Source organism: Mustela nivalis, assembly GCF_964662115.1.
Source record: "Mustela nivalis genome assembly, chromosome: 1".
Classification (NCBI taxonomy): Eukaryota; Metazoa; Chordata; class Mammalia; order Carnivora; family Mustelidae; genus Mustela; species Mustela nivalis.
This window is the reverse complement of record NC_139020.1, coordinates 117,077,826-117,102,056: the sequence shown is the minus strand read 5'-3', so window position 1 is coordinate 117,102,056 and position 24,231 is coordinate 117,077,826. Positions and strand designations below refer to the sequence as shown.

General features: G+C 41.6%; 1 protein-coding gene across 21 annotated transcripts in view; it reads left to right on the top strand.

Moving 5' to 3' along the window:
* Positions 1-24,231, top strand: part of KALRN (kalirin RhoGEF kinase) — a 661,801-nt gene that overhangs the window by 466,996 nt on the left and 170,574 nt on the right. For 8 of the 21 annotated variants that reach the window (XM_082700854.1, XM_082700851.1, XM_082700849.1 and 5 more), the window contains exon 34: positions 3,967-5,434. The exons of the other annotated variants lie outside the window; for them this stretch is intronic. In XM_082700854.1, the coding sequence (XP_082556980.1) occupies positions 3,967-4,029 (63 nt within the window). In that variant the 3' untranslated portion in view covers positions 4,030-5,434. Of the gene's footprint in view, positions 1-3,966; positions 5,435-24,231 lie in introns of those variants that run through there. 21 annotated transcript variants of the gene reach the window in all.

Here is a 24,231-nt window from a genome sequence, read left to right as displayed (position 1 = left end):
AAAGGAGAGCCTTCAGGCAGAGTAGCAAGTAAGAAAGAACACATAAGGAGGTCACCACATCAGTTCTTAAAAAAGAACTAAACTAAAGATACACTTCACAGTATTTATGTCCTTCATGTGTGCACGATTCAACATTTTTACTCCTCTCTATCTCCATTTTTAATTCTGATGGCTACATCAAGGGAAATTTCCAGTCCAGGCTCTAGTCTGACATTTGGGGTGGAGAAAAGCTCTTTTAAACCAGTTAATATAGTATTTGCAGAGTTTCCTATGTATCCTGGAAACAGAGCACAGAAAGTCCCCATCAAGGATAATACCCCATACTTTCTGCCACCCCAGCTAACAGGAAAGACACAGCCCTTCTCATAGAAATCCCTAGAATATGTATTGGGCAGGCCAAGGAAAGCACAAAGGCTGCCTGCCAGGAAGCCGTTCAGAGCGTAAGCAACTGCCAGGAACAACCGTGGCTCTCGCTGAGCCCCTCACAGGAGACTGGCATTCGATGCCTCCCCTTTCATTCGGTCTTCACAACAGTTCTTCAAGGTAAGTACCATTGTCCTCATTTTGCAGATGAGGAAAATGTCACTCAGAGAGGTTCATTAACTTGCCCACGATCACACAACCAGAAAGCAGCAGACCCAAGATTTGAACCCAAGTCTTTCTGATGTCCACTATGCACACTGCCTTCCACTGGATGAGGTAACTGAAGAAAATGATCGGATAATTCAGGCCAAAACACACAAAATAATATTATAGCCCAAATGCTCTAAGTCCTATCATTACTGTCCCCGTCCTCCATCATCTGAACGAAACACACCTGAATTAAAATACCAAGAGCATTCCATGGTCCATGGATCCCGAATCAGGAGCATAGAGGAAGCTCTTTATTATGTCTTGACCAAGGGAGTAGTAATTTGGACACACTCCTGCCTCACTGGTGTCCCACTCCATCAGAAACACCCAGAACATATAGTCAACTGAAGAAGCATTTAAAAATATAATGGAGACTAGTTGCCTCAAATTCTTTATGGATCAAAAAAGGGTATAATTCTATAACATATAAATATGTTCCCCATCTGTGGCTATTTTTCTACTACTAGATGCCCAGTGCTGTTTCTTATACACCCAGGATCTGCAGAACATCTCTCTATAGCTCAGAAATCTTCTATTATGTCTAGTATTAGAGTGGAGCCTGCATTCTATTATACAAAGTATTCATACAAAGGGATCTGTACCTGAATAGTGGGAGGTGGGTGAAATCTCCACACAGGGTGAAATCCCTCCCCACCTAAAATAAAAGAATATGAGGGTGGTCTTGTTAATAAAAGCCACCATTCTATGAAGTGGATCTCACTGATTCTTGCCCTTCTTGGAAAATGCCAAAGACAAGTACTTTTGGACAGTGTGTGCTGGCAGATGTGAAAATGCAGTTGAAACACTGCAAAACTGGGGTTTTCCAGTGATGGAGTGATCAGGACAGAGAGAGGGCCTCTGTGCTAAAGGATTCCAAACCAGGCAACCCGCAGAACTATAAGGGAAGTATTTCTAAAAGCTAACTTCCGGCCTACCCTGGCCTACTGAATCAAAATACCCAAGGTATATGGTGATTGGATATGGAACATATACAAATTCCAAGCTGGGAGTTATTTTCTAAGTAATAGAAACCTTTTGCATCTCAAAAAAAAAAAAAAAAAATGTAATGGCCTTTTTACACACACACACACACACACAAACTTTTCCCACTAATCCTTTCTTTAGGCCAGATTTTTAGAAAATCATCTCAATGAGATTATGAATGGCTGTCATTTTTAAAGCTAAGAGCTATGCATTGGTGTTCACTACCCTTTCATGTTACCAACTGGGCTATATAAAATAATGGCTTCCTATATTTAATGTGTCTATATTTTCTCAGGTTCTTAGAGCACAAGCGTTCAGTCTGCCCACATGTCTTTACTTCTTAGACATCTCACATATCAAACCATCAGACATTTGCAGGTGCACAGAGACAATCACAACCTAGGCTTAAAAGAGGATAAACATTTTTCTGCAAAACCTAAGGAATATGTAGAATGAAGTGACCCAAACCACTTCTAATTAGGTCCTTGAGGATAAGATGGGTCCTCAAAATATGTGAGATTTTTTGCCAGACTTTTGAAATCCACAAACATAGAAATGTATAAATATCGCTTAGGAGAGGGATTCCCCTTTCCAAGAGGCAACATAGCACAGTGGTTAAGGATAGCCTTGGAATCGAACCAACCACAGGACAGATCTCACTCCCTTCACTGCCAGTCATTTGATCCTGGGCAGGGCCTCTCAGGGCTTCAGTCTGCAAAATGGAGGTAATGGTATTACCCACCCCATAATGTTGTGGTGCAAATTACAAGAAATGATGCCTGCCAGACAGCCAGCCTTGTGTTTGGCGCATGCTAAATGCTCAACAAATATTAGCTGTGAATAATGGTAACAATAAAAATGATGGTGAGCATTAGCTATGTTAATAAATGACAATACAAATATTTTCTAAAACTGTTTCCCTCTTCAGAATTTTAAGAACTGTGTAAGGAACAAAATGTCCAATTCAGCATTTATAAAACTGTTAAGTTCTGCCACTGCAATAAATTCTGCAGATCTTATAGCACATCTGTAAACTAAACTGGTAATGGCAGTGGATTATGGTGTGAGCCAACCAGGTGTCCACTGTCTTCCTGACTAATGTGATGTGATACAAAATTCCGAAGACGCTCTTGCCCTGGCCACGGTGAGTTCAGTGGTCACCAGTACCTTCCGTGAGTGACTTCACAAATGCGTGTGTATAGCTCCTGGCTTTCTTCAGAATCTCCTCTCCCTTCTGGATTCTGACTATGCCCATCTTCCTCACAGCTCAGGGTAACTACCATTTTAGCTTGATGCTGAAGTATTTTCTCTCCTTTAATGAACAGCTTTTGCCTGGCTGGAGTTCTTACTAAGGAAGGTTGAGATTGTTTTCTCATTTCTATATGGCAAGTATGACAGAGCCTTTAGCACCGTGAGCTGAGCCACAGTCAAATATGAGATCACTCTCTTTCATTTATCCTGAACTTTTCTCTTGGTTGAGCCATTGCTCTTTAGAAATACTTCACTCCTCTAATAGCACTAGAAGTTGACTTTCTTTGAGGGGGCTGTTGTTAAGGACACATTCCATCATTCTGGTGGCCAAGTAGAGTGTGTGTGGCCACACTAGAATATGGAAGCTGGGTCTCTGGCAGGCTCCCTCCCTCACTCAGTAATCCACTCCCTCAGCCAGCCCTGCAGCCTCACAAACCAACCACATGTCTTGGAAACACTGCAGATTACCACATGTCATGGACCCTGGAAATACTTGAAATCAGGAATTTTAAATCACTTACTGCCAAAGATCTGCTACATAAATGGGTTAACTTTTCTCAGTTTCTTTCCCCCAAATGAATGTCATAGTAAGACTTGCTGGCAGGCACAGGGATCCTAAAAAAATTGAAACAAACAATAAGGGTATGAGATAAACACTAAGGGTCACTCATAGGACCTCATATTTAATGCAGCCCTCTTTGTAGTCTTCCCGGCTCTCCTCCTGCTTTTATGTGTGGGGGAAACCACTGCGGGACCACTGAACCAGGAGCTATTGCAAGGAAAAGTATATGGATTGGAGCCCTGACAAAATTAGTGAAAGTGGCCAGTCAGCGATCCTCATCTGGATCCTGGACTTGGTTGGCTTCTTCTGAACCTTCAGACCAAGGAATGTCCTACACAGCACTCTGCTCACTCCATTTCCTCTTCTCAAAAAATGATTGTGTATTTGCCAGGTTACACTCTGTGCCTTGGGTTGCTAGGAATACAGTAGGTTGCACTGATGATTTAACTCTGTTTTCTATAAAGGGCTACGGGATCTCATGCAGATTTTTGCAAAGTCATATGCAAATTACAGAGCCCCGGCCCTTTTCTTAACAGGATGGCAACCTTGCTCCTCGGTGGCATCTGGGACCTGGAGATCCTTTCTCCACTTACGTTTAGCGCGCAGCCTGGGACTTGTCCCTGCAGCTCACCGGGTTAGCCGTGCCGCCGTTGGGACCTCCCACCTGGACTCCCATCACCCACCTCTCTTGAGACCGCTCTGGCAGGGCTGGTGTGGGGTACAGCCTTTGCTCAGAGGGCAACATGTTCCAAGCAAAATCTGCCCATCTGGGCCATGGGCTTGCCCCTCAGGCTCCCTGCTTCTCTACTGGGTGCGATTCAAGGTTGCTGAGCTTCCCTCCAAAGTTGAAAATGGTGGGACAGTAGGGACCTGTGAGAGGCTCCATGACCCAAGCTACTTCCCCGGGCTCCCAATCCAAACACCAGGCTGCTCAGGCCCTCACTGTCCTGGGGGTCTGCAGTGTGAGTGGGCACATTCAGCAGAGGGACATACTTACCTCTGGAGTTTTTCTCCAGATTGAACATCTCTGTTGTCAGTGGCCCCCAGTCTAGAAAACCCATTGTTCTAATCTAACCTACCTCCCCCACATCCTGAGAAAGAGGGAGGAGGAACAAGGGATAGTTTATGGCAGGGAAGAAGAGGCTTGACTCTAGCTATTCCCAAACATTGGCCCAACCACATCCCCAACACATGTTCTATCTGCATCAGCCTGCCCAGGTTTTGTCAGGATTTTCCGGCTCCTCTAACCTCACTCACCCCTGAAGTCTCTGGTTCAAAGACCACCCTCCTAGCCTTTGTGTGCTTCCAGATTACCCTGTCAAGGGTGGGTGGAAAGTGGGCGAAGAAATAAAGGAAACAAACTGGCTCCATGTTGGTTAACTGTTGAGACTAGAAGGTCGGGGACATGGCCATTCATTCTACCATTCTCTCCACTTTTGTATATGTTCGCAATTTTTCATAATAAAAAGTTAAAAGTTTAAAAAGTCCTCCAGCTTCCAAGACACTCAAGAGAGCCCCAACCCCTAACAGAGTTTCCTGGAAACCAAGTCAGGAGTCAAAGATGGTTCCATTACATATATGTATATATATGTATATATATATACACTCATTTTCTAATTTTTTAAGGCCCACTGCTTTATTTTCAGTAGACTAAACCTTATTTCTAAAAGGTCCCGACGTTGGGCTCACTTCCCCCATCTGGGTTATGGGGGAGGGCTGGGTAAAGGGGTCCTTAAGATCCTGAAAGTTTACACTTCCATGTACCTCACAGTCTTGTGAGGATGGGACTTGTTCAGTGTTCTGAACTTTGTGGAGGAAACGCGCGCTCGATTCACAGTGTCATTCCCTGGAATTGCACCTGGCTCAGGAAAGGACTGTCTTTGTACTTGAATTTAAATCCAATGGAGAACCTTAACATGGGCATTTGCATGACTGAGAATTGCTGCTGTCTTTTTTCCGTATGTCACTTTCTTGAATGTGTTCTAATAAAATGATTCTAAAGCAGGCTGTGATATACAGTGATTTATAAATACTTTCTGCTGAGTGCTGAGGCCCTTAATTTCCTACCAAGAATCCACCCCATCCCACTTTCTGGAAAGACCTGGCTAGCTGGGGACAGACGCAGGAGCGTACGTATGGCATGCCGTGCTGGTGGCACTTCTGCAATTGTGGTCATTAATAAGAATAATGTCAACCACAACAATTTTGTTTTCTGGTTGCCTAGCAGCAAAATTTGTTTTCCAGAATAAAGATGGCCATATGTAGTGGATGAGGGCGGGGTGAGGGAGGGAGTGGAGGTGGCAGGGCAGGAGCAGGAGTATAATTCACTCCACCAGGGAAGGAACAAGGTGGAAGGAGAGACAAAGGCAGCCGAAAAGAGAGACAAGCAAGGTTCATTTGTGTTCTGTTTAGTGATAACTCTCAGCACATTCAAAAGATAATGCGTAGCGGTACCTGGGTGGCTCAGACGGTTAAGTGTCTGCCTTCAGTTCAGGTCATGGTCTCAGGGTCCTGGAATCAAGCCTCACATTGGGCTCCCTGCTCAGCGGGAAGCCTGTTTCTCCCTCTCCCTCTGTCTTTGCCCCTCCCCCTGCTTGTGCTCTCTCTGTCTCTCAAAGAAATAAAATCTTAAAAAAAAAAAAAAAGATAATGAGTAGTTAAATTTTGTTTACAAAATTGCACCTCTTGCTCTCATGCCATAGCAAGTTAGAATCTCAAAATCTCATTAAGCAAACTGTAAGCAAAAGAAGAAAATATAGATCTCCAAAGGCAGATATTTTGAAAAACACTGTTTATCTCAATCTTGATCCCCTTCAGCCAGACTGGCCAGGGTGCTGCCATGAGCTGGTAATTGACTGAGGCTGGTTCTCTGGGGAAGGCAGCGTTGTTAGAAACCTCATAAGGAGCCAGAAGGGCAGAACCAGACAAGAAGAATTCTGTTTACTGAGCACCTTTGTCATGCAGGTGCTGGGAAGGCACTTGATATACATCATCTCCTCTAATCTTCACAGCCATCCTGAGAGGCAGGCAGTTCTGTTTTCATTTTTTAGATGAAGAGTTAAAACTAAAAGAAGTAAATAACTTGTACAAAGTCATAAAGCTGGAAGATAGCGGCTCTGTGAATTTAGGTCTCTGATCTTCATCCAGATGCATGCTTTTTCAAACCACAGGGCTGATGCCGCAGTGTCCAGCTTGGGCTCTACCCTGTGCACTGCCATGGTCTTCACCTTAATGAATTGTACACCTGCTGTCTGCCCTGGGAATGGGGGGTGGTCACAGCCACTGTCCTGCTCTTCCTTGTATGATTGGAGGTCTCTTCCAGTCCAGGTCTTTGTAGCCCACATTCATGTCCCTGTGACATATTTGTGCAGAGCACAAGCTGATGAGGCTGAGATCACCTTTGGCTTTCATAGGGTTTGGCTCACTTAGCAAACACCTAGTACCGACAAGTGCTGGGCATATGAACTAGGTGGGCAAATATAGACTCAACCCTGTTCTCATGGAGCTTGCCAATAGGGGAGACCTACTGTAATCAAGCAACACAGGAATGGATTTATAATAACAACTGCTGCAAAGGGCCTTGAAAATCACTGAGATCAGCAAATGAAATGAGACCCAGAAATGCTAAGCACTTTGCCCAGGACCACATAGCGAGTTAGAGGCAGAGGACTAGAACTCCTGGTTTTCATTCTTAGACTGCCGTTTTCCCTGCCATGTCACACTCTAGTCTGTCGCATGCCCATAAACTACCCCCAGTCCCAAACACGCAGATAAACATGCTGATCAATCAGTACACTCTCCCCATCCCTAGAAATAACCAGATAACACATTTTGTAATGATAAACGGTATCATGAACCAAATCCCCAAGGATGGCATGTACCCAAGGCTTGTTTGTAGACTTATTGCAGATCCCAAAGAAGGGACAAAGAGGCAAGATTCCCATGCTCTAGCAACATTGCCCAGTAAGGATGCTTGCTGGTGTTTCAGTGTTTTGGTCTGACCCTGATAGTTTCTAAGCTCCTGAGAAACCTCCTTCTTGGGTTTATCAGCTCAACAAATATTTCCTGAGTCCCTGCTAATGCTGCTAGGCGCAGTTCTCAGAGATGGGGACACAACACTGAACAAAATGGACTGCCCTTGGAGAGCATATATTCTAGCCCAGGGAGACAGACAACAAACAAAATAGAGAAGCAAGTAATACAGCATATTAGAAGGTGGTAAGTTCTATAAAGGAAAATAAGTCAGGAAAGCAAAGTAAGGGAGTCTCCAAGGAAAGGATGCATTGTTAGGGTGGTTGGGAAAAAGACGGACCTATCTGAGAAAATGGTTTTCCAGGTCAACATTTTACATGTGCATGTGCACACACACACACACCCCACTCACACACACTCACACACACACAGCTATGCAGTGTGATGTGAAGAGTCCTATAAGCCTTTCCCTGCCTCCCTCAGAAAAGTGAAAGTTCATCATTGGCCTGTCCCAGAGCCCAATTCCTGGCTTGCTTTTTCCTCCTTTGGTCAAACTAGGGGTTCTTAAATTTGAGTGTGTATCAGACTCATCCAGAGGACTTGTTCAGACAGATGGCTGGGCCCCTCTCCAAGAGTTTGTGAATCAGTACATGCGGTTAGATCCAAGAATTTGCATTTCTAACAAGTTCCCAAGAAATGCTGATGCTACTCACCCAGGGACCATACTTTGAGAGCCACTGGGTTAATCTATTATAGTTGGAAGGTCCCAGTTAAGATGAAACTATTACCCAAGAAAGGCTGTGTCTATTCACTGGGGTGCATGGAGGTTATCAGAGCAACTATCCTTGACAAGCAGGATCCTCAAGAAAGGGGACTACCATAATTGGGGAAAGTTTGGGAAACCACAGCCCAAGACCCTAAACACTAAGGAGTTCAGGCAAGAGACAGTTCCTGAAAAATAGCAACAACGATATTTCATTGCTTGTCTATCAGTGCTTTGCATTTTCTTAGCATTGAATACTGTTACAAGTCCTTTAGCCCACTGTTCTCTTTTGGCACAGTTAGCTCATTAGGTAGAACAGGTGTCATTATTACATTTTATGGGTAAGAAAATTGAGACACAAAGAGGTTATATGGCCTCCCTTGGGCATCAAGGATCCCCAGTGGCCTTATGCCTCGTCCAGTGTTCTTTCTCCTTTAACACTCTTCATAGCGCTAACTATGGCTTTCTCCTAGGGCATCCAGCTCTGGGTCATTGAAATCCAGGACATAGAGTTGCTTTTTGCCTTTTGCTCTGTTTAAAATCCTACTTGCTGCAAGTAGATTATCCACGTGGGCGATTAACTGTGGCAAATACTAAGCCCTGCATGAGTTTCCTCTGCTGTAAACACATCTCTTCTCTTCTACTACCAGATATTATACAGAGAGAACGCTAACTCACTTTAATATTAGGCTATGCTAGAGCTAATCATTATGAAAGCAGACCTGCTGGGGGAAAAGCACACATCATACTTCCAAAGGCAAATAGAAATGGCATTTTGATTATATGTACCATTGCTTCCATTCCATTAGCAGGGATAATTGAAAGTTTTCTGTATCACTAAAGCACACAGCAGAATGAGAGTGGGTTTTGTTAAATCTGATGGCAGTGAGTCACATTCTTAGGTATTTAAATATTTTTTTTTTTAAGTCATGGGCATGGGACATGAAAAATAAAAATTCTCCCTTCCCGTACTTGGTCTTCTGGTTATTTTCTCCAGTCCTGCACTGATCCCTCACAATGAGAGTGAGCTGTCTCATTGAATCTCATAGACAGTGCCCCATGGGTTACAAGGAGCAGTTTTTGATCATCCAGGAGTCCAAGGTTTTAAGTTTTATTTCTAGGGCACCTGGGTGGCTCTGTCAGTTAAGCCCCTACCTTCAGCTCAGGTCATGGTCTCAGGGTCCTGGGATCAAGTCCCACGTCGGACTCCTTGCTCCGCGGGAAGCCTGCTTCTCCCTCTCCCCCTATGACTCCCCCTGCTTGTGCTCTCTCTTGCTCTGTCTGACAAATAAATAAAATCTTAAAAAAATAAAAGTTTTATTTTTAAAACTGCCCTCATCTGTCCCTCAACCCATTGGTATTCCTTCCTTCATCTTCCTTCAGTTACTGCCATTGAGACCACTCATTCTATATGCATTTATTAAGCACTTACTATATACCAGACTCTGTAAGAGCCACTGAACAGACTACAAAATTGAGTTAGAAATAATCCTATCCTGGGGTGCTTAGGTGGCTCAGTGGGTTAAGCCTCTGCCTTTGACTTGGGTCATGATCTCAGGGTCCTGGGATTGAGCCCCACATTGGGCTCTCTGCTCAGCAAGGAGCCTGCTTCCCCACCACCACCTGCCTTTCTGCTTACTTGTAATCTCTGTCAAATAAATAAAAATCTTTTTAAAAAACTAATTTTTAAAAAAGGAAATAATCCTATCCTTAAGGAACATAGAATATAATAGAATCACTCTGTAGATTATATAGAATAATTAACATTCAAGTATATTCTAGATACAGATTATAAGCCATGTGAACTTCTCCCATTTCTTTTTAATCACTGTATGCTCAATTAAAGCTAACTGATGAGTTATTTTAGCTTCAACATAAAATAGGCATCATTAGGAAAGAAAATATACCTGGGAAGGAGGAGATGGGGGTAAGGAAGGAGCCTGGCTCCCTCTTCTGAGCACACGTGGAGATACGCTTAAGCACCCCAAGAACATGGCAACAGGGGTCAGTACAGGATCTAAGCTCTGCTGTTGATTTCCACTAGTGGACTGTCACAAATGGAATATATGAGGATCATAAAGCTTGCATGATTAGGAATTCCATATTGATGCAAGATCCAGTGTGAATGTGTTTCTTCTGAGTTTTAGACTCCCAAGCATGCTATAAAAATGACTATTCCTTAAAACAAAAGTTCATGCCCCCTACAACAAGGGACTGAGCATATAAGAAAATAGGTGGGGGGGGGGCTGTGTGGCTCAGTGGGTTAAAGCCTCTGCCTTCGGCTCAGGTCATGATCCCAGGGTTCTGGGGATCAAGCCCCACATTGGGCTCTCTGCTCAACAGGGAGCCTGCTTCCTCCTCTCTCTCTGCCTGCTTCTCTGCCTACTTGTGATCTCTGTCTGTCAAAAAAATGAATAAAATCTTTAAAAAAAAAAAAAGGAAGAAAAGAAAATAGGTGGGGTTGGGGAGGTAGAGTGGGATGGAGAGGACTCAATTAGTTGGATCAGTATTAGAGAATCCCTGAGAAGAAGAGATGCAGGCCATAATCTGACAATGTGTGTGTATGTGGGTGTTTGGGTGTGTGTGCATATGTATGCACAAATTCATATACAAAGAGAGGTGTTGGAGGCCAGCAAAAAGGATTTTGTGAAGATGTGAGCCCTTTAAATCAATTCCAAATTCATAATCCAAAGAGGAAGACAAGTTTAGAAAACCAAAAGTACAGCGGAAAGGCAAGGATAAGATTGTAGTTCTGCCAACCAATTAACTCAAGGAAGACCACTAACACAGCCTCCCCCTATATACTGGGCCACCTGAATGTGCTTCCCCTTTCTCTCCCTCAGCACATTCACGTAGCTGCTCAGGCTCTGCCCCCACTCTGCTTTAGGTTGGGCTTTGTGAATAGTAGAATCCCAAGAGAGGGGATGGGTGTTCAGGGCAGATAGGCAGGTGGGTCTCAGATCTGTCTTATGAACTCTATTTCTGCCAGCTCTGCAAGTTTCTCCAGGCCCTAGAGGGCATTTTCTCCAAGCAGGTCCTATATCCAGTCTTAACAGTGACCATCGGGGTGCCAGTGGCATGACAATGGAGTCAGGTCAACTATGGGTGGGTGTGGTCATGCTTAGTGATAGCCACGGGAGAATCTAGAGGATTCAGAAAGAGCAGTGATGGGAGAGGGGGTCTCTGTGTATCTGCCCTTGAGTTTCTGGGATGGTGGAGTAAGGAGTGTCACTCTATCTGTAAGGATGTAAGGATTCTGTTGCCTTCAGTGGTGACCTTTTAACGGGCCTTACACCCAAGCATAGCCTGGAGTTTTTAGATTTTGCCGTGCTGAGTTTTGCTGAGTTGTTATGGTACCCATTAGGGTGGGAGTAGGGACTGAAATACAGATGATGTAAAAGGAGGATTTAGATTTCATTGGTGCGGCACTCTTTTTTTTTTTTTTTAATATTTTATTTATTTATTTGACAGAGAGAGATCACAGGTAGGTAGAGAGGCTGGCAGAGAGAGAGAGAGAGGGAAGCAGGCTCCCTGCTGAGCGGAGAGCCCGATGTGGGACTTGATCCCAGGACCCCGAGATCATGACCTGAGCCGAAGGCAGCGGCCTAACCCACTGAGCCACCCAGGCGCCCCTGGTGCGGCACTCTTACTCAGAGAGTGACCCAGAGGTGTGGCACTCCAGGTACTGCTCTAGTGTTACATGGATTCATGAGGACTTGCTTGGGCATCTTGGCTCTGGGAGGAGCAAGTCACTAATAAAATTCATTTACATAATTCAGATTCATCCAAGGCCAGCTGGAAGGTAATGATGGAAATAGAAGGGCATTGTATTTTCCAGACTCTTCCTACATTCTCATTTGATGTTGAAGATGCTACATGTTGCTTTATTTTTTGGTGTTTCTGGGACTATGCAGCCAACACATTTGTTGGAGAGCCATAGTTGTAGACCTCTAAGCCAAGTCATCACAAGTAATCTAAGTACTCTTTCCACTCAGCATGGCTACACAGGCAGGCTTAGAGATGGAATAGGTCATTAAAGAGGGAGGCCCTTGTAGGGCACAACTGATTGGTTAGTGTTGCAGAATGTAAGTGGTGACATTCCAGCTTCATGGCACAGGGCAAGATTGCTAATAGGGTCAGACAGGGGCAAGGCCTTGTAGGAGAGGCCATCAAGCAGCATTCCTAGCTTCTGAGGAATGAATGATTCAGAAATTAAATTGAGAAGGTAATTAGCCCAATAAGTCTGATGGCGTTACAAAGATGATTACTTAGACCATCCCACAGGCCTATTTCCTGTTATTATGGCCTCAAATTTGGCTATAATAATCAGAAATCTGGCTGTTTTCTCCTGGATTAAATGTCTTATAAAAGAATAAATATATGAGCAGAGGTGGAGGTTGTAGAGGATTGAGATGGGATAGTATCAATAGTTACACTAGACATATAGGTTGTTTCAGCAAGTGTTTAACATGAAGGAGGGGTGTCAAGGATTATGGCTAACGTAATGTAATGATTCTGGAGGGTCCCCTCAACTATCAGAGAATATGGGAAAGGCTAATACATCCAGGAGGTCAATGAGGGAGTCTTTAATCCAAAAAACAAAAAATGGATATTGTCAATAGTGACTCTCAATAAATACTTAGATATTATCACATCATTTATTCATTCAACAAATATTTATTGAATACCTACTATGCCAAGCACTATTTTAGACAACAACAACAAAACAGAGAAGAATTCCTACCCTTATGGAGCTGACATTCTGGTGGGAATACAGACCAATAAATAAGTAAAATATATAACGTGGCAGGTGATGAAACAGGCCATACAGAAAAATATAGCTTCAGAGGGATATGAGAAGTATAGGGGATCAGGGAAGAAGTGAGGGGAGGAGCTAAGCCTGGTGACTGACATAAGCAGGGATATGAAGTATAATGAAATTAGTCCAGATGCTCCCAAGTCACATAGTGATGAGGCTGTGAGTATTGGAGGAGGGAGTGGTGGTGTAGGTTCTAGTAGGAGGACACACAGCGTTTTAGGAATTTCTCTCTCTTACTTCCCAATCATGAAGATATGGGGAGGAGTGGTCTTACCTAGGAACAGATAGCAGCTCTCAGGGAGAATGGCCTCCTCCCCAGCCTTCATGCCTCCATTGGAGCCAAGAGGATGTCTAAGAGTGTGCCCCGGAAGTCAAATGGGACTCCAGACTACTCCCTCAGTCTGCACCAGTCCAAGGGATCCTTTCTGATGTGATATTAGGCTTGGTCAGAGGAACCTGGATTCCATTCAGACTGACAAGGACCTCACCTGTAGTATGACCAAACATCCTTCATAGTTCATATGCTGAGATCTTTAAAAATAAATCCATGTATGGTCTATATATAAAATGAATCTAGGAATCAAGACTTCATGGAAAACAGTACTCAATCTGGAAGCTCAAAGGGACATTGCAGATTCTGAGAAGTGTGGTATATAGTATTTTTGTCCTTAATAGACTTAAAATATGAATTCCCTTTTATTATCTCCCCCAATCCCCAGTAGACTGCAGGGCCACACAAGTCTAGCTTGATAAAGATTTAACAGCAGCAGGAAGAATAGTTTCTAACCATGCCAGCTTAGGGCCAAACTTCAGTCACCAGTAAAAAGGCAGAATGAATCCTTGTTCTATGACAAACAGCTCAGGGTCCTAGGAGACCCAGTGAAGAGGTCTGGGAATTCAGGCTGGAGTCTTGGGACAGGAATCTGTTTCTTGTGCTCAAGTAATGGATATGTTCAACCTCAATCTGAGTCCCTGACAGTGGAAAGATGGCTTAATTCCAGTTGTGGTGTAAATGTAGCTTCCCCATTTCCTCTTGCCAAAGCCCACTGAGGACTCATTAAACATAAGAAGCAGACTTTGCGGTTGAAGAGAAGCTGGTTCTTTCCTCCCAGCTATGAGTTTGCCCTCAAGAGACAAGCTTTTGAGATTGAAGACAAATGAGATAGGAGCTCAGAGTACTAGCATGTGCATGAGAATGCACACACATGTTCATTGTGTGATAGCTCCTATCTAATGCAAAACCTTATATAGAGAGATACACTGTAAAACCAAGTCCAGAGAGTTGCCTTCCAGAGCTATTTAGAAAAGTGAGGCTCAAATGGCAGTGATTAGGCCCTCTGGAAAATGGCTGTGTGGGACAAGTTCATTACAGCTCAGCTCTTGGTCCAGGAGCCAATTGGTGGCAAATAAAATGGCAAACAAAATCACATTCTCCATGTGGCTATGAGAAATCAAATGTGGAATTTGGTTATTTCTGCTTTTCTGGAGCAACGTGTGTTGCATGAGTTGCAGGGGCCTTCTAACCACACTTGGTATGGGTTGACTGCCTTTTGGCCTATTTTGATGAAAATGCAGTTGTGAACTGAAATTAAAAGTTAGAAAAAATGCAAAGGCATCAGTTACCCATTGAGCTTCCATGTAGATGCAGGTCATTAGCTGGATAAAGAATCAGTGCTGTCTTATAGGATCCATGTCAAATCATACTGGTAATTGGATTTGTCTTTGCTACAGGGTAAGTTCTGTGAGGGCAAGTATTCTTACCTGCTTTTTCACTGTTGTATCTCTACTGCTAGTATGAGTGCCAGAGAGTAAGCACTGCAAATACAAGTTCATAATAGAGAACATTAGTGTGCAGAAATACAGAGAAATATTCTGTAATGCCCCCAAACTGGCAGGCAAACACCTGCATTGCACCACCAGAGAGTAGGAAGGAGTTCTACAGAATAATGTCATACTTGGCAAAAAAAAAAACAAGGAGCATGCTGCTTGAGTTCCAACCAGACAGTGCAAGAATAGAAGTTGTGGTGCATGACTGTATAGGAAAGTTAAAATCTAGGATTGAAAGCCAGGATTGATAAACAGGGAAAGCAATAGAAAATTTAGCAAAGAGGGCACCTAGGTGGCTCAGTCGGTTAAGCCACTGCCTTTGGCTCAGGTTGTGATCCCAGGGTCCTGGGATCGAGTCCCCCATCAGGCTCCTTGCTCAGCAGGGTGCATGCTTCTCTCTCCACCTCTGCCTGCCGCTTTGCCTGCTTGTGCACTTGTGTGTGCTCTCTCTCGCTCTCTGACAAATAAATAAATAAATAAATAAAATCCTTTTAAAAAAAATTTAGCAAAGAAATTTTAAGGCCATCAAAGGAGCAAAGGGAAACCTAGGTACACCACCAGGTGTGGGAAACTTTCATGAGGTTGGTCACTGACAATTTAAAGGATTCTGATAAATGCCAACTCCTTTCTCAACAATTTTTCTTGTATTACCCACCCATGAGTTTTTAAATGTATCACTTGACTTTTGGAGCTCTATAGAGCATTTTTAGTCAAGCATGGAAATGGGAAGATTAAAAAGGGGAAAACACCAAGAGCCAGGAGCAATAAGAGAATAAGCCCAACAGAACACATGTCCAAGAAAAAGAAACAATTGCTCTGAGAAGTCAATTTGGAAAATTGTCTCTCACTTTATTTTCTTCACCTGGATGGTCACCAATGAGGACTAAAGTTCTAAAAATATGGTTGATTGAAAATGCACTTCTCCTCTCTGCCCTGCCCCACCCCCATGCCCATGACTCTTATTAAGCATTCCTAAGACTCTGGTAAATGAAAATGTGAGAATTGATGCATCTGTTGTGAGTAAGCCCAAGAGATGGTCAACAGTAACATCTGATGCCAGTTCCCCCAATAAGCAAGTGAAACTGACCTTCAGCTTGATTTCATTGACTTTTAAGACTGTTTCAAAAGTACAACAAGGAATATAACTATTATGTGAGAAAATATAAGTACTCAACAAACTATTAACTATTATGTGAGAAAATATAAGTACTCAACAAAATTCACACTGTGTATGATGAATACCTGTTAGCCTTACAGATCCAAAATCTAGAAAGATATCTCCTCCTTCTATATCCTTATTCAACACCAAAAATGAAACATAGCATGTAACAGCAATAATCTTTAGGTTGTTTTAAAAAACTAATAATAGAAGTAATAATCACCATCATGGTAGTAGTAGTAACAACAATAATAAAAGCCAGTAGGTCTGCACAAATTACATTCAATTGATATATGTCCATGTTTGTCTCAGAATGGCCCCATTGCAACTCTCTCTGCTTCTTAACTTCATCTTTCCTACCACTCTCCCAGTGTCCCTGGAGTCCTACTAATATCCATCACTAAGACAGTACAATTTCTTGCTAACATTGTATGTTCAGAATGGAGTGGCAAGGGGTCTGTTCATCATAGGGGAATTAGGCTCTGGCTGATAGATCAGCTTCTAAAGTTGGCAATTACCATCCTGGACAAAAGGAGAATTCTTAAGGCTCTTAACCCACAATTAAATGATACAGTGTGGAAATGACTCAGCATCAATGGCCAGAATTAGTCATATGGCCCTGCAAAACCATCAGGAGCCAGGAAAAGCAGCTGAGCTATATGTCCAGAAGGCAGAGGGCTAAAAATATTTGGAGAACATCAGAATGACTACATTAGCAGTTAACATCAAGTCATATTTGCAAATAATTTACATTTTGGCTCTTAACTTGATACTTAGATTTAGGCTATAACTCAGAGCCTCAGATTTTGGGTCTACTCAACAGATGGGTATATGTGTGATGTGTGTGTGTGAGAGAGAGGTGCATTGTCAATAAGCAGTGATATTTGAAAGGAATCTTTTCTGAGTGTATGTCTCAACAGGGGGCTTAAAATTTTTGGTAAATCATATTGCAAACAGATGTGTTATCATCCAGGCTTTGTTGTTCCATTTATGGAGCCCAGGCAGAGTAGAGTTAGCATAATTCTTAAAGGCCCTTGGATTTTCAGAATTGTGAATGAGCACTGGCTTCAACTTAGTCAGCAACTACTTTCGCCCCTAGCAAGAGAGTCAGCCTGTCCTTGGAAGCTTTGAAGCCAGGCATTGACTTCTCCTCCCTAGCTATGAGAGACCTAGATGGCATCTTCTTCCAACAGAAGGTGATTTGTCTATAGTGAAACCTGTTGTTTAGTGTGGCTACTGTCATGAATTATCTGAGCTAGATCTTCTGGAGGATTTCCTGCAGCTTCTCCATCAGCAACTGCTGCTTCCCCTTGTACTTCCATGTTATGGAGACAGCTTCTTTCCTTAAATCTCATGAGCCAGCCTCTGCTGGCTTCCAACTTTTCTTCTGCAACTTCCTCACCTCTCTCAGCCTTCCTAGAAATGAAGAGAGTTAAGGCCCCTTAAAGGAATGTTGTGTCTGGTTTGATCTTCAACCCAGACCACCAAAACTTTCTCCAAATCAGCAATAAGGCTGTTTCACTTGCTTATCATTTTTGTGTTCACTGGAGTAGTGCTCTTTATTTCCTTCAAGAACTCTTCCTTTGCATTCACAACTTGGCTAACTGTTTGGTGCAAGAGGCCTAGCTTTTGGCCTATCTTGGTTTTGCAACATTCCTTCTTCACAAAGCTTAATTATTTCTAGCTTTTGATTTAAAGTAAGAGATATACAGACTCCTTTTTTCACTTAGACACTTAGAGGGCTTTGTAGGGTTATTAGTTGACCTAATTTCAATATTGCCATGTCTCAGGGAATAGGGAGGCCTAGAAAAAGGGGAGAGAGGGGATGGCCCTTTAATGGAGCAGTCAGAACACACATTTATTGATTAAGTTTGCTTAATCTTATGTGGATGCAGTTCATGGCAAACAATTGCCATAGTAATATCAAAGATCCCTAATCACAGATCACCATAACAAATAAAATAATAATGAAAAAGTTTGAAATGCTGTGAGAATTACCAAAATGTGCCACAGACACAAAGTAAGCAAATGCTGTTGCAAAATGGTACCAATAGACTTGCTCAATGGAGGGTTGCCCCAAACTTTCAATTTCTAAAAGTATAGTATCTGCAAAGCAGTATAAAGCAAAGCACAATAAAACACATTATGCCTATACATTGAAATAGTGTTATTCATGTAAACTAACTGTTTGTTATCTGTTTACTCTCACTGCCCTAACTTGCATTAGGCTTTGTCCATGACTATTAGCCCCTATATACATTGGATAAGTGTTAATGTTAATGTCCAATCAGAGTATAAGGATGAGAAGTCTTCTTGAAACTTTTTCCAGACTTAGAGAACCAATTTTTGAGGGTACAATGCCCTGATGAGTCTAGAGGGCCATGAGCCCTTCTATATCTTATGGCTTAATTTATTACTTTATATATTAGCCACATCGCTCCTACTATAAGTCATGTTATAAGGTTGCATGACCTTATTCTAGAAATCTTGTGGTCACCCCAACATTGAGTAGTTTATGTTAGCACTGGGAAGTTAGGACAAGCTCTACTATTAACCACATTCAAGTTGTCTGCGAACACAAAATATTTTATACAAGTAGACCTGGGCAAGAAAATATAGTGCTGCTGTGGGATGGAAAAAACCCTAGGTTGGAGTCAAGAAGTTTGGTTTGGGTCCTAATGTTACTGTTAAGCATCTGCATGAGCTGTGGAAAACATTTTAGCCAAATCATCTATCTTCTGAAAACCTCAGTTTTGTCATTTGTGAAACTGGAAAATAATAGGAAGTTACCTCTAAATTTCATTCATGCTTAAACATGTTTTTCTAAATTGAGGACATTGGCAAGAGCATTACTGAAATAATGGGCCATGAAAACCAAGCTGCAGAGGAAGGAAAGTGATAAAGGAAGAGTGTTAATGGATTAGGAGAAAGTAGAGGGCTCCATGTACTAGAGGTTCCAATAGGGTTAAAAAAAAAATAATAGTAAGAGTAATAAGCAAGTTGAAAGAACAGTAAATTGTGTTCAGGAAAGAAGATGTGAGACTTCTGCTTCTGCCCAAGATAGAGCATCAAGGGCTAGATACACACTCTCTGCCCAAAACAACCAGAAAACGAGACAAAATGTAAGAAACAACAATTTTCAAGACACTGGACATCAGACAACAAAGGACAGAGTGATCACTGAGAGACAGGAAATAAACAGTGAGCCCTCTGAGTAACCTAGCTTTCTGCCTTGAGTTTCCAGGTTTAGAGCAGGGTGTCCCTTGAGTTAAAAGATGGAGCAGGAAGTCCTGTGAGACCAAGGCAGATAGACTTCATGGAACAGAAGACTGGGGAGAAGAGAGCTGCATGGAAAGAGGCCTCTAGAGATCTTCAGAGGGCCCCTCGGGTGTTCATCAGAGTAGTGATCAGCACATGCATATGAGGAAACTTCCCCAGGATGGGGAAGAATTACCTGAAATAGAGAGAAGAGGTACTCAGGCCTGGAATAGTGCCTGTTCCCACCAGCCAGACCAGAACATCTGAAATTTGCAAGGCATCAGGTAGAGCACTGAGAAGGGTCTTATCTTCATACTGGGGAATAGTAAGCCCTCAACAAACTAGGCTCTGGTTCAGCCTAACAAGTCTCAAAGGGATCAGTCTATCAAAGTAACTTACCAGCATGTCAGGACAAAACTTACAAATAATTAGGGATATAAAATAGTAGGAACACAAAAATATTGAGCTTCCAGTGCTCAGTAATCATGAGATTGCATCTAATTCTGGATCCATTTCTGTGGATCCAGAAATCCACAATGTCTGGCATCCAATCCAAAATTACTGGGCATGCGAAGAAGTAGGAAACTAGGACCCATGGTTGGGGGGAGGGGAGAGTATTCAAAACTTAGCCAGAATTGACACAGATGTTAGAGTTAGCAGAGGTAGACATAAAAACATTTATTATTTAAAGTAAAGACATGGAAGACATAAAGAAAAATCCATATTTGAACTTCTAGGTGAAAACTGCAGTGGCTGAGGTGAAAAATAGCCAAATGGGATTAACAGTAGATTAAACTCTGCAGGAGAGAATCTAAGTATACTTGAAAGCATAATAATAGAAACTATCCAAAATAGGACACATGGAAAAAAAATAGTTTTTTAATAAAAAAGACAAAATGTCTGGGACGCTTGGGTGGTTCAGTCAGTTAAGCGCCTGCCTTTGGCTCAGGTCATGATCTTAGGGTCCTGGGATTAAGCCCCATGTTTGGCTCCCTGCTCAGCAGGGAGCCTGCTTCTCCTCTTTTCCCCAGCTCATGCTCTCTGTCACTGTCTATGTCTCTCTCTCAAATAAATAAATAAAATCTTTTTAAAAAGTGTCAGTGACCTGTGGGATAACTAAGTGGCCTAATTCTCATGTAATTGGAATTCCCCATGGGGAAGAGGGACAGAAAAAATTTCAAATAATAATGGCTGAACATTTTTCAAATTTGATAAAATAGATCCAGGAATCCCTATAAACCTCAGGCACAAAAACTATGAAGACAACTGTACCAAGACCTATCATACTCAAATTGCTCAAAAACAGTGATAAAAGAGAAAATCCTGAAAGTATCCAGAGAAAAACAGACACGCTATATACAAAGGCACAAGTATATGGATGGGAGGCATGTTTCTCATTGAAAACAAGGCAAGCAAAAAGACAGTGGAGCCCCTGAATGGAGTACTGAAAGTAGAAAGAAAGATGTCAGTCTAGAATTCTATACCCTGTAAAAATATCTCTGGAAAATGAAGATTTTTTTTTTCCGACATACAAAAGCTGGAGGAAAAATTCTTTGCCCACAGATCCACACTGTAGGAAATGTTAAAGGGAGATCCTTACAGAGAAGGAAATGATACCAAAAGGGACATATGGACCTACACAAAGAAATGAAGAGCACTAGAAATGGCAAATTCCAGGGCAAAGAAACAAGATTTACACACAGAGCGCAGTATAAAAGAGACAAAGTGGTAAGAGAAGAATCCTATATATAAAATAGAAGCAAGTGACTATAATACAAGAATTCACACAGATGAAGAGGGAATTACTGATTCGGAAAACAGAAGTGAAGATATCTTTTAGAGCACAGCCAGATAAAAGAGATGGATGAAAAATAATTTCACTAAGAATTCTGGGGTAAAGTGAGGAGGATGGCAAAAAGACATTTTTCAAACAGAAAATGACCAAGAATTTTCCAAAACTGAGGAAATATAGAAACACTGTAGTGAAACTAGAGAAAACTAAGAATAGTAACAAATCTTAACAACAGAAGAAAGAACCACTTACCCAAAAGGAACAACAATTAGTCTGATATCGGGCTTCTCATCCACTACAACAGAGATACCATAAGAGCATAAGTGTTCCAATAGAAGATCCTTATAACCTAGAATTCTATGCCCAGCAAAATTATAGTTTAAGAAGGTGAGATAAGACTGTGAAGGTGACGTAAGGATATTTATTTTCAGATGTACAAGTACTTGGAGATTTTACTATTCATAAGTTCTTGATTTTTTGCAAAAAGAAAAGTTAACCCAGAAGGGAGGGGTTAAATGCAAAAAAAAGGTGGTAAGTTAAAGAAACAATAAAACATTATGGTAAATATAATTTAATGTTCTGTGCAAATAGTAAGAATAAAAAGAGTACTAACTTCTTGAAACAAAATGGAGTGACCTGAGGGAGGGTTAAACAAGCTCAGATCCTTATCTGACCTCAGAGCAGGATAAAAGTAGGAATTAACTTAGAGTTTGTTGGAAAAATACACTTTTGTAAGGATAATGTAAGGATTGTTGCCAAAAGAATAGAAGTAGACTATATACTTTCAATAATGGTTGAGGAAAGTTAAGGAGAATACAGTGACCTTATCAATCTGAGAGAAAAGATGTAAAGTGAATTCATGATGAATAGAAAATACAAACCAAAAAGAGTCAGAAAGAGGCAAATTGTTAAAACAATAAATTCAAATGGATTTAATATATTGATTAAAATACAAATACCTTTCAATTTGATCTTTAAAACAAAATCCAGGTACACACTAAAGAGATACAAATCTAAAACAGTGATATAGAAAATAAAGTGATGGAAAAAGGTACACCAGGCAAAAATTCACCAATAGAAAGCTGGTATAAAAATTTTAATGTCAGATAAAATGCAATCATTTTAAGCTTTCTTGTCCCCTAAATTTTTATTATGCATGGTATGTTTATTATTCCAGCAAAGCTAATACAGAATGAATGCCGCCATAACAAAATTTTTTAAAAGTAAAAGAAAAACAACAAAAAACAAAATATGTGCTATTGTCTTTGGAAGTGTGGTGAGGATGGAGTGATTACTGGAGACCAGAGAAATGGACATCTATATTGTGCAGTGTTGAAACATTTGGAAAACTGTCATTTGTTCTAATTTGGAAGATAGTTGATATATATAATGAATTTGAAAATTTAGATGAAGAGTCTGGGGAGTTATTTTTTTTTAAAGATTTTATTTATTTATTTGACAGAGAGAAATCACAAGTAGATGGAGAGGCAGGCAGAGAGAGAGAGGGAACAGGCTCCCCGCTGAGCAGAGAGCCCGATGCGGGACTCGATCCCAAGACCCTGAGATCATGACCTGAGCCGAAGGCAGCGGCTTAACCCACTGAGCCACCCAGGCGCCCCCTGGGGAGTTATTTTTAAAGGAAATAGTTGAATATTTGAACAAAAGCAATAATAATGAAATGTGTGGCTTGTAATATATTTAAAGTAAACTGTACATCAATAATAGCATAAACATTGGGAAGAGAAAAATGGAAGTGTAGTATTATAAGATTCTGATGCTATCATGAAGTAGTATAATATCACTTGAAGGTAACTGTGATAAGTTAAAAATATATTCTATAAATCCTAACACAATCTTGAAATAACAGAACAAAGAGTTATAACCAGTAAGGTGTCTTAGTCTGCTTGGGCTACCACAACAAAATTCCACAGTCTGGGTGGCTTAAACAACACATTTATTTTCTCACCATTCTAGAGGCTAGAAGTCCATGATCAAGTTGTTAGCAACTTTCATTTCTGATACGGGCTCTCTTCCTAGGTGCCACCTTCCTCCCGGGTCTTTACATGGTCATTTCTTCTGTGTTTATGTGGAGAGAGCTCTCGTGTCCTTTGCACTCCTTATGAGGACACATTCTACTTGATTAGGGACCCACCAATAGGACCTCATCTAACCCTAATTACCTCCATAAAGGTCTTATCTCCAAACACAGTCACATTGGGGTTTGGGTCTTCAACATATGAATATGGGAGGGATAGAATTCAGCCCATAACATGAGCCAACAAAGGATATAAAATGGAATCATAAGATCTTCTCAGGTAATCCAAAGAAAGCAGAAAAGAAAAGAAAATGGAGGAGAACAGAAGAGAAAAATAGAAAACAAATAAGAAAATAGACTCAAACCTTAACGTATTCATAATCATAGTAAATATAAATTACTTCAACATCCCAACTAAAAGACAGAACTTACCATAGTAGATTTAAAAAAAAAAAAAGACCAAACTATATGCTGCCAACAAGAAATGCACTTTAAGTATGAGTATACAAATAGGACTTTAAAAAAAGTATAACATCCTAACATCATACTGAAAGAAATCTTGAATGACCACATTAATATCAACCAAAGTATATTTCAGAGCAAAAAATATTAAGGATAAAGATGGGTATTTCACAGTGATTGTCCGGAAGACCTAAAAACCCTAAACTCTAACTCATGTAATAACAGAATCTCAAAATACATGAAGGAAAAACTGATAGAACTGCAAGGAGAGATAGACAAATCAGCAATTACAGTTGGGGATTTTATTTCTTTTATTTATTTGAGAGAGAGAGAGAGAGAGACAGCATGAGTTGGGGGAAGGTTTGAGGGAGAAGGGGAAGCAGACTCCCTGCTGAGTAGGAAGTTTGATCCGAGGACCCTGAGATCGTCATCTGAGCGAAAGGCAGATTGACCGATTGAGCCACCCAGGCACCACACAGCCAGGGATTTTAATATCCCTCTTTCAATAATTGGTAAGATAAATAGAAAATCAGGGGCGCTTGGGTGGCTCAGTGGGTTAAGCCGCTGCCTTTGGCTCAGGTCATGATCTCAGGGTCCTGGGATCGAGTCCCACATCGGGCTCTCTGCTTGGCAGGGAGCCTGCTTCCTCCTCTCTCTCTCTCTCTCTCTGCCTGCCTCTCTGCCTGCCTCTCTGCCTACTTGTGATCTCTGTCA